Source organism: Triturus cristatus, chromosome 4_1 (assembly GCF_964204655.1).
Source record: "Triturus cristatus chromosome 4_1, aTriCri1.1, whole genome shotgun sequence".
Classification (NCBI taxonomy): domain Eukaryota; kingdom Metazoa; phylum Chordata; class Amphibia; order Caudata; family Salamandridae; genus Triturus; species Triturus cristatus.
Genome location: NC_140585.1, coordinates 478,876,830 through 478,894,081, shown reverse-complemented (window position 1 = coordinate 478,894,081; position 17,252 = coordinate 478,876,830). Strand labels below are relative to the sequence as shown.

Genomic DNA, 17,252 nt, shown 5'->3' with positions numbered 1-17,252 from the left:
GGGGGTATGGTCCGTACATACACTGGTGGGGTGGGGGTATGGTCCGTACATACACTGGTGGGGTGGGGGTACGGTCCGTACATACACTGGTGGGGTGGGGGTACGGTCCGTACATACACTGGTGGGGGTACGGTCCTTACATACACTGGTGGGGTGCGGGTACGCTCCATTCATACACGGGTGGGGGTACGCTCCGTACATTCCCATACCCACGGTTTGCAGGCCTGGGTACGTACCGTCCCCAGGCCTTAAGAGCGTGGGTATGGGCAGTACCACGCCCACCACTACGTCACCCCGACAATGGCGGTACGGCCCGTACCCACGTTCTAATGGCCTGGGTACGGGCCGTACCAGCATTGTTGGGGTGATATGCGGGTACGCGTGGTACGACCCGTACCAACGCTCTGAGGGCCTGGGTACGGTGCAGACCCCCAATGGGGTGCCGTAGGGGTACGCACCGTACCCAGCCCTTCAGAGCGTGGGTACGGGTCGTACCACACGTACCCCTACATCACCCCAACAATGCTGGTACGGCCCGTCCCCAGGCCTTTAGTACATGGGTACGGGCTGTACCGCCATTGTTGGGGTGACATAGTGGTGGGTGTGGTACGGCCCGTACCCACACTCTTAAGGCCTGGGGACGGTACATACCGGTATTGTTGTGTTGCCGGTTCGCGTCAACATCCACTTCCCTTGTGGCGGACGCTTGCGTTGCTAGACACGCCCCCACCCCCTCGAGGTGACCAGGTCCTGCAGGTCAGGTATGTCCAGGGCATGTGTAATTTGTGACTTGTGTGGGGGTTATGTTTCCTGCCCCTGCCCCCCCTTTGCCCCTGGGTGTTATTCTGACCTTCTGCGGCGTCTGCGTCGGTGCCTGTAGAGCAGGTGGACTGCTATGAGGGCCGGGATGACACGTAGGTTCGGGTCCATGGCTGTCCGTCGCGTACAGGTGCTCCTTGTGCGCGTTGTCCTGATTTCCTGGCAGTTTTTGGCAGCCGGAAAATATAAACCGTGTGGGGTGACGTCGGTGCGAATCGTACTTCCTGGTTCGTGAACCGTAGCCTGAATGCGTCCCGACGTCACGTCGGAACATTCCCGGATCACATTCGTATGTATATTTTCGTCGGTCGATATTTTTCTCGATTCGTACGGAAATGGTGTTTCCGTGGGAATCGTACTTCCGTGTTTGTAATGTTTATTTCCCGGGTACGAGTCGGATGGAGAAAACGCTCCGACCGACGGTTCGTACCCGGTTTCTCCAGGATCCGAATCGGCACCATAGTGTAATTAATGTATCAATTGATATATTCACAGTATCTATACTAAGAATACATGGCCCTGAAGAAGACCTTCCACCAAAACACCGTTGAGGTCCATACATGAAGGTCAAAACACGTCAGTGTATTACATCCAAAGGTCAAGAGTCCAGTTGAACTATTCATAAGTGCACATAAGGCACCTAGCAGTCAGCGCAAGGAAGGGCGCTACTTTAAATCAACCACTAATCACTCTGACTTTACCAGGACCACTAAAATAAAAAGGAGAAACACCTTTTAAAGCAATATTCCTACTCTGTGCTAACCTGAAGCAATAATGATATGTCACAGATGTTTTACAAACTATGTTATGTCGCCACAAGATGTTAGTCAGTGCTGCAATTGACAATTTAATTTAAGTTTATGTACTCTGTCACAGCAAACTGTGCTTTATTTTCTCCACTTTTTGTTTTAGTAAAATTTGTCATTTGTCTATATGTTTAGGTCAAATGTCAATACATCGAAGTGTCTGTACATATACATGCCTGTATTTTTGTATGTATTAATGGAAAAATTGAATACAAAGGAATGAAAGAAGTCCTAGTGTAAGAATGTTCATTATTGAGTTGGGCTGCAATCTAATAATTTGGAAGAGGGGATACTTAAAAAAATAATTTTCTATAAAATGTTCACAAGTAGAAAGAGGTTAATGAAAGAACCTTAGTAGGGATAATGTTTCAGATCCTTACGTAGTAAATCATGTCAATTTATGGTCTGGGAGGCAATCTACTATAGAGGCGCCAGATGTCTGTGCACTGTAAACACACAGGCAGGGGTCGCTGCTTTCGTTAAGTGCACCCACTGTTTTTTGCAATCTTTTCCTATATTGGTAACACTTGTTTATCCTGCGTGAGAACGAATTCCAATTACTTGCTCTCAATCTTGCCTGCTGCTTCTTCCTTCAAATCCCTGCACTCCACACTTTCTGTGTTCTTACCCCGCTGCCCACCCTATCTGTTGCTCTCCCTCAATACCCCACAACCTAACTATTTCTTGTACTATAACCCCCACCAACCGCAATTCCTGCATAGCTTTTCCCGTCCTTCCCTTCCCTGTCCAGCTTTTGCTTTTTTCCTCCACTCCCATTACCCCCCACCCCCCAACCAGCAAGTCTTTCTGTTTCTCCCATCTTGCTCTGGTAATTTTTTCCCAGTCCCTTTGCCATTTGACTCCTAGACCTTTTTTTAGAAAGGTCTGGCAGATGCAATTTGCTGCCGGGCTGTACCTTACTTAAAATGCACTTTTACACATGTTTTATTTGTTTTAGCGCGCCAATATAGGTTTCTACCATCTTGCAATGGTAATGTTTATAAAAACACATTAACCGTGTCATGCCATAAGCGCAAGTGTACATGGAAACACAAGTGTGCATATTCGTCCTAATGCTGGCCCATCGATGCATCAAGGCACATAGATGCACATGCTTGATGATGCTTTCCCACATACTCAGCATTGCACTTTTTTGCCTATGCTGCACACTTTCAGAAAAATATGTCTTTTTTCTTCTTGTTCTAATGTTGAACAGCATCAGCAGACAACAGTTTCTGACTTTGTAATGCAATCGGTCTTGCATTACTGAAAGATTGAGCTATTGGCGTTGCATTATTATTTGCAACACCAATAGGTCAAACTTTCAGTAATGTGAGACCTATTGCATTGCAAAAGCTTGTTTTATTTGGTGGTACTTGGTATTTAGGGGTGCCAAAGTTCCTTGTTACCTCGTCAACAATAGTTATTGGAAGGATTTCCCCAGTTGAAGGAAAATTCCGAAATGCACTAGAAAGTACAATAACCTGATTTTCAGTGCATTCTCTGTAAGTTTTGGGCCTTCCCATCAATTGTCTGCCAAATCTTATTTCCAACATGATCTGTTTCGACAGAAGCCAGGCTTGTAAGTGAATCATTTCTCTTTAGTTTGTTCACTACTTTCCACACTGCTTGTATTTTTCATTCATCTAAAAATTTCCTCCAAACCGCCTAACTCGATTTGATGGTTAAGAAGCCCATTTCTCATTGTAAGAAGATATGTGAAGGAATTTTCTTTCCTTTCATGGCTTTTCTGTAGCTCCCTGCAGATTATTCCACTTTTTGGGCTTATCCAAAACTGAAGAGCCAGATGGATTTCACATCAGCCTCTCAAAATCGGGCGTCTTCCGCATCCGCCCCAACTGCCAGGGCTCTTGACCAGTGTTGTTTGCCTTTGGTTTGTTTGCAGTTCCTTTCTGGCACCCTCCAAGTATGTAGGCCAAAGCTTATGCCGATGTATGTCATTGTACCTTTATGCGTACTTGTGGATGAAGGAAAAGTAGGGAAACTGGGTGGTCTTTGATTGATGTCTGTTGAAGTACACGACCATCCTCTGGTTCGTCAAATATTTTCCCCTCCAAAACTACTAACGCTGCAAGGATTTGTCATTCCAATGTACAGGAATACCCTGTTTCCCCTCAAATTTCTATCCTCTCGCCTGTTCTCCCATATGCATGTTGTCAGGCTTTTTGTGGAGAAATGTTAGCTACAAAAAATATAGAAAGTGGTGCTCCTTCTGCACTTTAAAGCAGGATTTGGGTGGTAATCCTGTTACCAGCTGAATCTGGATTATTTCAACTATCCTCTGTAAAAGCATCATCTCTTTTCAACAGGAAGTAGTTATTTCTGAGCTGCATCCCTTTTATTTCAAGATCTACCCTATTTGCCAAATGCCACATAAATATAACACCCTGATAAAACGAAATTAACAAGGCATGAAGAATTACTGTAACTATTAATATGTAATAAATGAAGCTTAACTTGGCGGAATTTTGAAAAATGTTCGAAGTGCCGGAGAAGTTAAAAATGGTTTGTGCTATTGTATTGCAGTTAGAATCAGTTCATTTTGAAGTGTTTAAAGCATTGCAAACATGACAAATTTGTTTAAAAAAACATGGGCCTCATTTACAAGCCCATTGCGCCGCCGGTGCGTCACTCTTTTTGACACACCAGCTGTGCAAAGGGCTTGCCCATATTTACAAGACCACGTAAATTTACCCTGAGTGACTTTTCATGGCCTTGTAAATATAAGCCCCTTTCATGCATTACTCTGCTTGGAAGGGGTATTCAATGGGTGTTGCTATCGGTGCTTCCACGCAATATTCATGGAACCTTGACACACTCCCAGATTTACAAAGTGTCGTAAACCTGGGAATGCGTCAGAATCCTATGCCTCCCCTGGGGAGGTGTAGGAGTGGCGCAACAGCGACAAATACTTTTATTTCTCCCTGTTTTTTCCTCTTTCTATGTGTGCTGCATTTTGCAGCATGCATCGAAAAAGGAAAATACCATCAATGATTGTTTTTGTGCAGGAAGGTGTTCCTTCCTGCACAAAAACAATCATCTCCGCACCGCAGGCACCCTTGCAACATGACGTAAGGGTGCCTGCGCTGGCGCATGACAGCTAGTTGTACACCAGTGTAGAGGAAAGCACAATTATGTGTTGTATTGTTGTTAATACAAAGCATCCCTGTGCTTTGAAAATGATGCAGCTAGGCGCTGCAAAATGGCTTGCGACCGGCACTGTGTTATTGTGTAGTAAATTAGGCCCTATATATGATCAGATTATTTCCAGCTTCAGTTAAGGTGTTGTTCAAAACTTGAGGCCAGATATGGCAAGTATTTGAGCCCGTGCAGTGACACCAAAAGTGGCATAAAATGTCACCTGTGCTTGAAGTTGGATTACTATCCAGCATATATCTTGATTTGCGCTGCACAGAAGCCCTAAAGTAACGTAAATTAGCATTTTGCATAGGTTTGCAGTACTTTGCATCAAAGGGAGTATCCCATAGGTGGTATACCCATGTAGCCACCCAATAAATTTTAATCAAGCCCATAGCTACAAACAAGCATTGGCAAAGCCAATAGGTCTCGCTTTTGGGACCTTATAAGTATATTTCCTTTTGCTATAATCGCGGCATGTAAAGCGCGGGTGCCGCAATTATAGCAAAAGTAAAGAAATAGACTTTTTTTCTATTTCTTTACTTTTGCTATAATCGCGGCACCCGCGCTTTACGTGCCGCGATTATAGCAAAAGTAAACATACTTATAAGGTCCCAAAAGCGAGACCTATTGGCTATGCCAATGCTTGTTTGTAGCTATGGGCTTGATTAAAATTTAATGGGTGGCTACATGGGTATACCACCTATGGGATACTCCCTTTGATGCAAAGTACTGCAAACCTATGTTTTACTATAATCGCACAGGGGAGGGGGCCTGCGAGATTCCCTTGCGGGAGCGTGCGACCATATGGTGCCACCATATGGTGACGCGCGCTCCCGCAAGGAAATCGCCAAATGTAAACAAGCATTTGCAATGCAATTGATCTCGCATTTAAGAGAGTTTGAACTATTGACATTGTAAATGACAATGCCTTTTATTTATGTGTAAATGAATAAAATACATTGTCATTTACAATGCCAATAGCTTAAACGCTTGCAAATGCATCCGAGACCTACTGCATTGCAAATGCTTGTTCAAATTGACAACATTTGACTCATGTTATTGGTATTCACCAGGAGTGGCAAATCCAACCCCTCCCCACCCCCCACCCCCATTCCTTAAAACGTTTAACCAGGGCCTATGAGCAGAAAGCTGAAAGGGGTCTGATAAATATCACACAACTTCCAATTATTATTTCTGCACAAACTCTTTTTCACAGGGTTCCGAATTTAGCTCTGATCTTGGAATCAGGAAATAAAGCTGGAGACAAGGTTTACTGTATCCCAACTCTAAAGAACTAGACTGGAAATCAGGGCAGAGGACTGATCACTGCATAACACATCCTGAACTACATCTACCTTCAACATCCGAATCAGGGAATTGCAGCAAAACTATGCACTTTTTGCATAACAAACTTTTGATAGAAATACAGTACTCTTGAAAATTTTTATTGCTTTTCTACAGATTCTAAGAGGCGAAGCGAGAAAGAGTTTATTTTACCTGCTATTTACAATACCTCTTCATATGATAAAGATTCAGATGCCAGTGCCACTGGTCCCTCCTGCCTTGATTGATTGAGAATTTGTCATTCAGTTCTTTTCCTAGTTGTCAATCATAACACTCACGAACTTTGGGACATGTAGCCCAAATGCCTAGGTTGTTGTCGCACTCCTCATTTTGCCTTTCCTCTGATCCATGTCTAAAAAATTGCTATTAATCACAGGTTCCTGGACAACTCGAATGTCAAGAAACATTGCTTCCTGATGAAGAGACCAGATCCTAATATTTTTAAAATAAAAACATCTTAAACATCAACAAAATGCGATGGGGCATTGCAATAGATTAAAAATAACTGGCAGCAGTGGGACTCAAACTCATGCCTCTGGAGAGACAGGAACCTTACCCTGCAGCTTAGGCAGCTCGGCCACTCTCCTTTCCATTGCACCAATCTTTAAATCTATTACAGGACCGGAGGCTTCGTATTATGCTTCTCTTTCTCATTTATTGCTACTCACAGCAGCCAATGAAAACTTATCTTATGTAAAACAAACTACATTTCCCATGATGTATGCACCACATCACTTCCTGCAGAGCCCCATAAGAGCCAGTAATACCGGAACCTGTCCTCTTTCTTTGCTGCTCACGCAGGAAGTTAAGTGGCTGACATTGTCTTCCCTTTTACATTGCTAATTTTGATATATAATGTACTGAATATCGTTCTTACAAGCTAGCGGCGCTTTGTTTATGTTTAATTTATGCATAGAGCCGCTTCGCTGTGTAAGCTTAATAGGTGCTTGATTTAGCCGTGTTGGTGACGTGCCCTTGGCGCTGGGAGCGGAAACGTTTGGCAGGGTGTGCGAGCAAATATAATTCATTTGGCGGCTTTATTGATCGATGCGTGTGCATCGCGTCCTTTGTCTCGAGGACGCGGCGCTCGGCCGCGCTGCTCTGTGTGCACCCAGCGCGCTCAGCGCGTCTTTCCTTCGGCGGAGTAGATTTTCTGCACAAATAAGCGCTGAAGCTCCCCTCATTAGCCGTGCGCTGGGAGCCTGTCACTTTTTGCTTGATATTAGAGTTCCGACGTGCGTAGCCCAATTGGGCTATATTTGGTAGGATTTGGGCTACGCACGTCGCTACTGCCCGGTTTTATGTTGTTTTTCTTTCATTTTTGGTGATTATGGTCTGGATTTTCCCCGGAGAGCACTGCTTACGCCTGGCTGGCTGCAAAAACAACCTGGGCCTGGAGGGAGCTCACCTCCTTGGATTTTCTTGCTCTTTTTGGCTCCACTACGCCCTGTGGGCTGTAATAATTAGGACACAGCTTTTTTGCTGAGGAGCTAGGTACCTGTGCAGTTGTGCTGTGGGTTGGCTCCCCCCTTTTACTCCTCCTTACTGTTGCCTTATGAGCAAGTACGTCTATAAATTTGGTTTCACCATGGAAAATTGGATGCACTATGAGGAGGATGACACCTTATATGAGGAGGAAGTAGATATACCTTCCATCGAGGAAAATATTGTTGAGGCCCTGGACGCTTCCGTGCAGGAGTCGGTCAACAAGGCCCTGGAGAAGGCAGTTCCGGGAACTGTACAGCAGGCATTGGCGACTGCATTGAAGCCTATTACCAGGCAATTGGAGAGGTTCGCGAAGCATCATGGCTTCACTACCCCAGCAGGGGTACCGTCAGAAGGCACACAGCCTAAGCCCTGGCCTCATTCTGCCTCTTATTCTTCGCTGCCGCGCCCAGCTACGGAAAAGGAGAGGGTTCAAGATACCGATTCGGAACCTGGTTCCACCGAATCTGACACCCCAGATGATTCCCCTCATAAGAAGAAAACTAGGAAGGCCAAGAATGTGGAAACTCCACAGACAACTCCTACTCCCTTTACCTTTAACCCCTCGGACATTGTTCATCCTAGGTCCTCTGATTGGCTGCCCGCCCCAGAGGTGGCGGCGTACCTGCACGAAAATCTGCGTAAGTTTTGACAAGGAGATGCGCAACAGAATGCGGTCTGAATGTCCCCGGCCGGATTTCTCAGACAAGGTGGTCGAGACGCCTGAAATTGATTCCAGCCTCTTAACTTTCCTTAAAAAGTTTGCCAAGGACCCTAAGAAGGGTATAGATGGCGCTTGGCGAGGGTGAAAGACAAGCTTCTTGATGTGGTCGGTCCTTTAGCCAAGATCTTGGAGATGGCTCTTGAGGCGCAGGAATCAGGAACCAACATTGACTCCCATGTGTTGGCGGGCTGGACCCAGAGGACCATCTGCCTCTTAGGTAATGCCAACTGCGCAATTTCTACGGAGCACAGAAAGTCCATTCTTTTGCGCATGGACTCTAATCTAACGGAGTTGGCGGCGGCAGAGCCTGGTCCATTGGCGGACAGAAACCTCTTTGGAGACTGTTTCGTCAAAGATGTGGTGAAATACGTGGGCACTTTTACGACCCTGGATAAAGCACAGGCAGGAATCAAACGTGTTTTTCAGGCTGGGGTTTTCAACAGGGCCGGACGAGACCGGGGACGCTCGTTTGGCCGTCAGTTCTCCCAAGGTCCTCAGCGAGGAGACTTCGGTCACGGCAGGGGAGAGTGGGACTCTACCCGCGGCGGCACCTTCTACCCCACCAGGCAGCGCTTCAACAAGCGATGCTTTAACAAAGGCTCCTATCTGGGAGGATTCCAGAACACCGAGTCTTCAGGTGAGCGCTCCAGACTTATTCCTTCTTCCATTGGGGGGTCGTATTCAGCAGTTTTATCACAATTGGGTTCAACTATCGCAGGATGCCTGGGTTTTGCAGACAGTTCAGGGGTTTCATCTAGATTTCTTCCAGACTCCTTATCAGGTTCATCGGCCCAGACAGCTTTCTTTTTCCCGACTAGAGTGCGATTTCATAGATTCAGAAATGGAAGGATTGCTGCAGAAACACGTGATAGCACCTTGCAACGAGGGCCCTCGCGGTTTCTGCAGCAATATTTTTCTGGTACAGAAGTAAGGCTGTGGTTACAGGTCGGTACTCAATTTGAAGGATTTCAACCAGTACATGACTTACAAGCACTTCAAGATGGAGGGCATCCATATGTTGGCAGACCTACTGAAGCAGGGGGACTGGTTGGTCCGTCTGGACCTGAAGGACGCCTATCTGTCCATCCCCATATTTCGCCCTCATCGGCGATTCCTCCAATTTCAATGGCGGAACCGTTGGTACGAATATTTGGTCCTTCCTTTCGGACTTTCCTCAGCACCGTGGTGCTTCACCAAGGTTCTGAAACCTGTAGTAGCTTACCTCAGGGAACAAGGGGTTTGCATGAATGTCTATCTAGACGACATGCTCATCATGGCGCAGTCTTAGACGTTGGCGGTTCAGCATTTGCGCATGACCATTCGTATCTTGCAGAACCTGGGGTTTGTGATCAATGAACCAAACACGGTTCTATGCCCCACGCAGACGATAGATTTTCTGGGGTTCGTCATAAACTCTCAGACGGCCCAGCTCAGTCTTCCACGTTCCAAACTTCGGGATATCAAGAAGGAGCTTCGCTCCCTTCTAACCAAACAAATGGTTTCTCTCAGGGTGATTGCCCGGATAGTGGGACCTCTTGCGTCGTCCATTCAAGCAATATTTCCGGGACCCCTACACTACAGGGCCCTTCAACGACTCAAAATTCAACACTTGCAGAAGGGTCTCTCCTACACGGACTTAGTCCCTCTTTCAACGGAGGTGCAGGAGGAGATACAGTGGTGGCTTGCCCACGTGGAAGCGTGGAACGGCAGAGCAATTTTCGGCTCCCTACCGGAAGTGGTCATAGAATCCGACGCCAGTCGTTGGGGTTGGGGAGCGCACTGCGAAAATATTTCCACAGGGGGACGTTGGTCCCTAGAAGAGTTAAATCTGCACATAAATTGTCTAGAACTCCTTGCAGGGTAATTTGCGATCAGGACCCTATCTCCCAGACAGGTCTCATGTTGCATCCTTCTTCGGATGGACAACATATCGGCGGTACGATACATCAACAAACTGGGGGGCACGAGATCCTCCATGCTGGTAGAGATAGCGAAGGACTTTTGGCATTATTGCCTGAGTCATCAGATTTCGGTCATAGCCTAATACATTCCGGGTCAGTCGAATGTAGTAGCGGTTTGGAACTCACGCCATCTCAAGATGCGAGATCGACCTGTTTGCCTCCAAACTGAATCGTCAAATGACGAAGTTTTTCAGCTGGAGGCCAGACCCATTGGCTCTAGCGACGGATGCCTTTGCACAGGATTGGACCCCGTCCTTGAATTATGCGTTTCCACCCTTCATTCTCATTCCTCGCGTGTTCACACATGTGATGCGCCAGAAAGCGGAGGTGATATTGGTGACTCCCTTGTGGAAGTCGCATCCTTGGTTCCCGTTACTGCTGGAGGCGAGTTGCGACTTCCCCAGGAGGATTCCTTGGTCCTCGACAATGCTCCAGGACCCTCATGGAGAGATGCACCTGATGGTACTATCGAGGCAGCTGTCTCTGATGGCCTGGAGACTTTCCGGCAGCGTTGGCAAATGCCAGGTTTTTCGGAGCAAGCTTCAGGCTTCATCAATCAAGCATGGGCCCCCTCTACCAGGAAGCGATATTCTTCAGCCTGGGGGTGCTGGGTTCGTTGGTGCATGGGACAACATGTGGATCCTGTGGGGGCAGAATTACCCTTTATTGTACATTTTCTGTCCGAAAAAGCATCGGAAGGTTTAGCGTATCGCTCTGTTAATAATTTCCGTTCAGCCATCTCGGCGGGCCACTCTCAGATTGAGGGCAAACCTGTCGGGATGCATCCCTTAATATGTAAACTCTTAACCCCTTCAGCGCGGCGCGGATTTCCGCGCCACGCTGAAGGTTCCGTGCGCGGGCGGGGCCATGACGGAACGGTTCCGTCATGCGCACAGCGCAACCGACGTGCATGACGGAACCGTTCCGTCATGCGCGTCGAACGGGTTAAAGGGTATCAGAGTAGCTAATCCACCCAAACCAAAATATTATTCCTTGTGGGATGTCTAGCTGGTTCTTTCCCTGTTTAACAGATGGCCCAACAACAATATGTTGTCCAGGAAACAATTATCGGCCAAACTGGCCATGTTACTTTGTCTGGCGGCTTGTAGACGTTCTTTGGATGTTAAGGCTCTTGATATTACAGGTAGAGTATTTACTCCGGAGGGAGTTTCGTTTAATATTACGTCTAGAACAAAAACCATGTCATGCAGCGTAGACTATCATGCTTTTCCTGACAATGCTAAACTTTGTGTGGTTCAATGTCTTAAGGCTTATGAAGAATGTACCAGGCCTACTAGGCCTGATGGTGTGGTACAATTATTTGTTGCTTTGCAGAAACCATACAAACCTGTTACTGCGGCTACTATAGCCAGATGGTTAAAAAAATGTTATGCAGGAAGCAGGTATTGATACTCAGGTCTTTGGTGCACATTCTGTTCGAGGCGCTATGGCCTCTAAGTCCTTCATGTTGGGTTCTACTGTGCAGGATATCATGCATTCTGTGGATTGGTCTTCTGAGTCAACATTTAAACAGTTTTATTATAAACCGGTGGGTGACATATCCTCTGTATTTTTTAATCGGCGTTAAACTAGCATAATACGAAGCCTCCGGTCCTGTAGTAGAATAAAAAATTAGCTAGCATTCGCGCCAAGAATTTTCTATTCTATTAAGGACACGGAGGCGAGGATTATCCCACCCTGTTAAATTACAGTATTGTAATTATTGCCCACCCGTTTGCATACATATTCTGGTTATACAGAAGTTACGGGTTGTTCTATCTCTGCTTTTTTCAGGATCCGAAAAGAAGATGGATTAGTCGTAATCCTGCTTGAAGTTGACGTTCCTCCCAGCTGGTCTGGTTCTTCCACGTTGGAAGCTGTTGTTGGACTTTTGTTATAATTATTGGACTTTAATGTTCGGAACAAAGAAAGAGGACAGGTTCCGATATTACTGGCTCTTATGGGGCTCTGCAGGAAGTGATGTGGTGCATGCATCATGGGAAATGTAGTTTGTTTTACATAAGATAAGTTTTCATTGGCTGCTGTGAGTAGCAATAAATGAGAAAGAGAAGCATAATCCTCGCCTCCGTGTCCTTAATAGAATTGAAAATTCTTGGCGCGAATGCTAGCTAATTTTTTATTGTAAAATACAGACTGCAAAAGGAAGACAATACAGCATAAATCTAACTAGCTGTGCTCCCCCATCGGTATGTGCTCCCCAAAATGATAGGCGAAAGTTAGGGGGAGCGCATACCCAAGGGGAGCACTGCCTGATGGAACACCGGCATTGGCTAACGTTACAACAGTGTATGCAAATATGCATTTTGCTGGCTTCTGCCTCTTTCCTTCTGCAAGAGCACTTCCAAAAGGGTCCCATTTCCAATAGCCTTTTACATTGTATTTTAAGTACCTGATTCAGGATGCAAAGATGCACATACAATCGGATTTCTTCTGTCGGAGCAGTAGCGACGTGCGGGAGGAGGCGGGGGTGCCACGGGGAGATGTGGAGATTTAGGGCAAATATTCACGGACCTCAGCAGCTGGATCCTCGGTAAAGAAAGAAAAATAGCATTTATAATGATATGCTTCCAGGGTAGCTTTGTTTTAAGTTGAATGTGAGCAGGAAGGCATTTTCCTGTTCCGGAAAGCAAAACCAGTGCTCACCTCCTAAATAATTTGTCTAAGTTCGGCAGAGCCTTGGCTTCCAACTCAAGAATGTGATGTTTGGTTTTTTTAACATTAAAGAGGGCACCGTGCTGAAACAAAGCACAGTGCCCGTGTACATAAAACCTATGTGCATGGTGACCCTTAAGCGGGCGCCATGGTAAAAAATAAGTAGTCCTCAAACAAAACAAATCAGCACCTACAGTGTAATGAAACTGTAGTTGATCGGTGCTGCTGGGCCAAAAACAGAAATGACATTTCGCCAGCACCAACCAAAAAGGGAGCCAGGATATAGGAGTGATGCAGAAGTGAACCAATCCCAAACAGCAGGCGGGATTACACTACGTATTGTCAATACTTAAGGTCTTGCAGACAGCACATGCGCTGCCTAGGCTCGACCTAAAAAATCAGGTAATTGGTTTTAGACTTCAAAGCACCTAAGAGTGCCAAGATTAGATTTAAAACCACTTTTCACATAACTACAGTGGCAAGCACTATAAAACTATGTCAGCAAGCCAACTTGATTTGATATGCTGTGCAAGAATATACACATTAATGTTTGTGTGGTAGTCAGTTTTGGAATGTAATTTCCCTAAGTTTCTATTCTATCACTAACCCAATATTTCCTTTAAAAACTAGAACCGCATGTTTGTATAAGGCTGTGCTGATCCATACTCTATGCTTCCAGGAATTGAAGGGCTGGATTGTAATAAAAGATCGAATATACTACAAAGACGGTGGAGACAGTAGTGGTTCATCTCCTAGTGAAGAGAGTGAAGGGGAGGATACCTTGGAGGAGGACGAGGATAGCATGAGTGGCAATCAGTGCCCTGTGAGGAAAAGAAAAACTGGAAAGCAGACAAAAAAAAAGAAATTTTCGAAGATGATAAGTTTGGTAGCTAAAAGGTCGAAGGTAAGAAAAAATATTTTATTAGAGATGACAAATTCACTAGCCTCAATGTGAGAAAGTGCTGATAGTATAAGGAGAAAATTGATTTCCTGGATGTATTGACACAGAAGTCAGTATCAAGTCATACATTGAAGAACACTATTCTAAGTCTAAACCTGCGTGAAATTGAAATTACGACAATGTAATTTGTCTGATCTTTGGTAATTTCGTGTTCTGCTTGTCATGTGAAATTCCCAAAATAATGCCACTATGCCACATTGCGTATTTACACTGCCTTGCAGCAACATATTAGCGCAGGAATACACCAAACAACCAGAACATGGCTGTTGTCACAGCTATTAGTTTTTTTATGCTTTTTATGCATGAAATGTGAATGACAGATTTGCATAATGATGCACAATTTAATGTCATTTTACTGACATTTCATGTAATGATTTAAAAACAAATTACGCAATTTTCAAACATGGCAGTCCAAACATCTACAAGGGCTTTGTTGTTCACGTTTTATTCTATTTGTACATTACACGTGCTACAGTCTCCCAAACAGATCACGTTTAGTAAAGATAAAATCAGCACCTCATTCTCATTAGATGACCACCTCAAACAAGATGTGAGGGATATGGCCAGACCAGCCAATGTTTTATTCCTGAGCTTTAGTGACATTTACTCCTGGAAAACGTTATGCCTTATGCATGCCCTCCAACTACAGCTGTGGCTAAACAAAGCCTCGGACTCAATGAAGTGGAACATTGGCCGGGGAATGTTGGAGAGGATGAGAGGTTCTAAGGGCATGAGTTCTGATGCAGTAGGAGCCTCCATTGCTTATGCCTCCAGGCTAGCAACATTGATGTGCCTGTGTTTTCCAGAGCTGCTGCTGGCAATCCAACATGTGGAACATTCTTGTAGTCAGAGCTAATAGCAGTTAGGGGCACCACCCTCCAGAGTGATACTGAGTGAGTGTGTTGGAAGTGGCACAAACACAGCGTACTATTGCTAAAGTATGGTGACTGCAGGGTTAAATGGGCTGAAATGTGTGCAAGAAGGTATTCTTTGTTGACCTCCAAAAAGTGACCTGCACCCCACAGACATCAGATGGCATAGGCTGCCATATGGTACTACTCAGTTTGGTTTACTTTTGAAAACTCTGCACTCCGCTGTGGTCATGCACTAGAAAATATGCAATATGATTGATGCACTCAGGAAGCCATATTTGAGCTCTGCTTGTGCTGCTGTCTTCCACCTTTTTTGTAGCAACGGGGGAAGAAAAACTTGTCAGTTAGAGGTTCAAAATCATGTAGCAAAATGTGATGGCTGATAGAACAAAACACAAAAGGGAGGTTTCCTGGCGTGCAGCACTGGTTTTAGAGTAATCCAAAAATGCCTCCAGGGGACTAATCTGAGGACGCATGGTTTGTGAGTGCAGAAGCGACCCTGCTATGCTCAGTCAACTTGCTTTTTGCTGACGTGGCAGTGAATATGATTAACACTCAAATGGAGGTTAAGACAGTAGAGCAGAAACTAAAGGTCTCATTGGCACAGTACAAAAGGAGAAATTGTTTACTTCAAGGACTATCCAGGGGAAGCATTTTGAAGTTGAAAGCTAAGATTGAGCTACTTGAAAATTGGAGGAGGGAACACTCCTTATTGTGGTTGGTGTTTCCTCACTGGTCGGAGCTCAGTCTCTAGTGAAGGAAATTAACTAAGTCTTATGGTACCACAATCTGAACTGGGACAAACATTCTGTCTAGTTGTACTGAGATAGTGTCCCTGTAGACTGATGACTTGAAAAATGTAATGGTGTATGCAGAAATCTGAAGGTAAATTGTAGTGTGGGCAGAAAATGTCTCATTTATTTCTCTGATTTGGGCCTGATACAATGAACAAAAAATAAGTTTAAGTTTTAGTTTGCAGATTTATATACCACGGCTTATCACCCGTGAGGGTATCCAGGCGCTGCCCATGGGCACAGAGAGATTTAGTGATTTGCCCTGAATCATAGGATGTTGCGCCAACACCGAGACTTGATCCCGGATCGCCAGCTCCTGATTCAGCAGCTCTGGTCCCTGTGCCACATGCTCTACCCTAAAGAATATTGAACTGCTGTGAAGCGAGAGCTGCTGGTCAGAGGCTGGTTGCTTTATTGGTGTCTTCTGTAGGCTAAGTGTGCTACATTAGGAAATCTTGAAGAATCATGCTCTATTTGTATTGTACAATGATTAATCACACATTAAAACCCCAGAAATAAATCTTGATAACACCCCCTGCCCTTTAATCCATCACTACGGAGTATCAATATTTGCAGAACTTCTAAGAAATAAGGGGCAGATGTACGAAACTTAATGATTCAGAGTTTGCAACTGCAAAAGCATTTCTTGCCATGTACTAAACCAATTGTATAAGTTGTTTAAGTTTAACAGCGACTCCTAAATTGGATCTGCAACTGGATACCGGATCAGTATTTGGAACGGGCTTGTTTTGGCTGTTTCTTCCAAATACCGAATCCATGTCAGATGTATCTATGTACCATAATTCCAGTTGCAAGCTATTGAAAAATATCTGACACCATAGTTGGTGTGGTAATTCATTTGCATAAAGGAACGCGTCCCCTCTGGCCTACTTCACCTTGGTGAATTGTGGAAAATATTTCTTGGGGTGCAAGCTAAATGTCAGAGAAATGTTTCAAAAGGGATTTTTTTTTAACAAAAAGCAGCACCATTTCTGTTAAAGAAATAGGGTGCTTTCAGAATCGGTTCTTTATTTAAATGCAATTACAAACATTGTGGTGTGCTGTCCCTTGCAGGCCACCATCTCTGTAACTGCATCCAATTAAAGTGAGTTGCAATTTGCAACGTATCTAATGAATGTTAATTAGGTAGGTTGGATTATGACCCACTCTGATTCAGAATTTTGCACACCTACTTCAAAATCAATCAGTCGGTTCACAAATTCCAATAATGATCGTAAAAATACAGGTTGCAAACAGGGATCAGTTTTCGCTACTAGTATAATGATAAATCTGGCCCTAACTCCCACACATCTTCCTTAATGAAAAAAGAAGAATAAGAAGATAGACATGACCATGTGCAGTACTTTGTGATAGCGTTCTTCCAACACACTGTTTCTGGTATTTTAGGTTCCCTATGTTAATGCTCTAATTAATTAATTAAGAGAGTCAAGCCACAGGTTGGGACTATCAGAGTCTTCTTAAGACCTTGTGAGTCTTTGTAAGTCTTAGTCTTTGGCTAATAAACAAACTAGCTCGAGATAAGAATTCCAAGTTAAAACTTCATGAGTGTATTCAAAAATATGATGCATTACAAAAAGCAAAAAGTAATAAATTAGTTAATTAGGAATTAGCAGCGAGGAAATAATCAAAG

The 17,252-nt window shown here is 44.7% G+C and overlaps 1 protein-coding gene across 3 annotated transcripts in view; it reads left to right on the top strand.

The window, feature by feature from the left end:
- PLCZ1 (phospholipase C zeta 1) overlaps positions 1–17,252 on the top strand; it is a 1,132,435-nt gene that overhangs the window by 410,276 nt on the left and 704,907 nt on the right. For 2 of the 3 annotated variants that reach the window (XM_085652689.1, XM_085652688.1), the window contains exon 6: positions 13,654–13,878. The exons of the other annotated variant lie outside the window; for it this stretch is intronic. In XM_085652689.1, the coding sequence (XP_085508815.1) occupies positions 13,654–13,878 (225 nt within the window). The remainder of the gene's footprint in view (positions 1–13,653; positions 13,879–17,252) is intronic. 3 annotated transcript variants of the gene reach the window in all.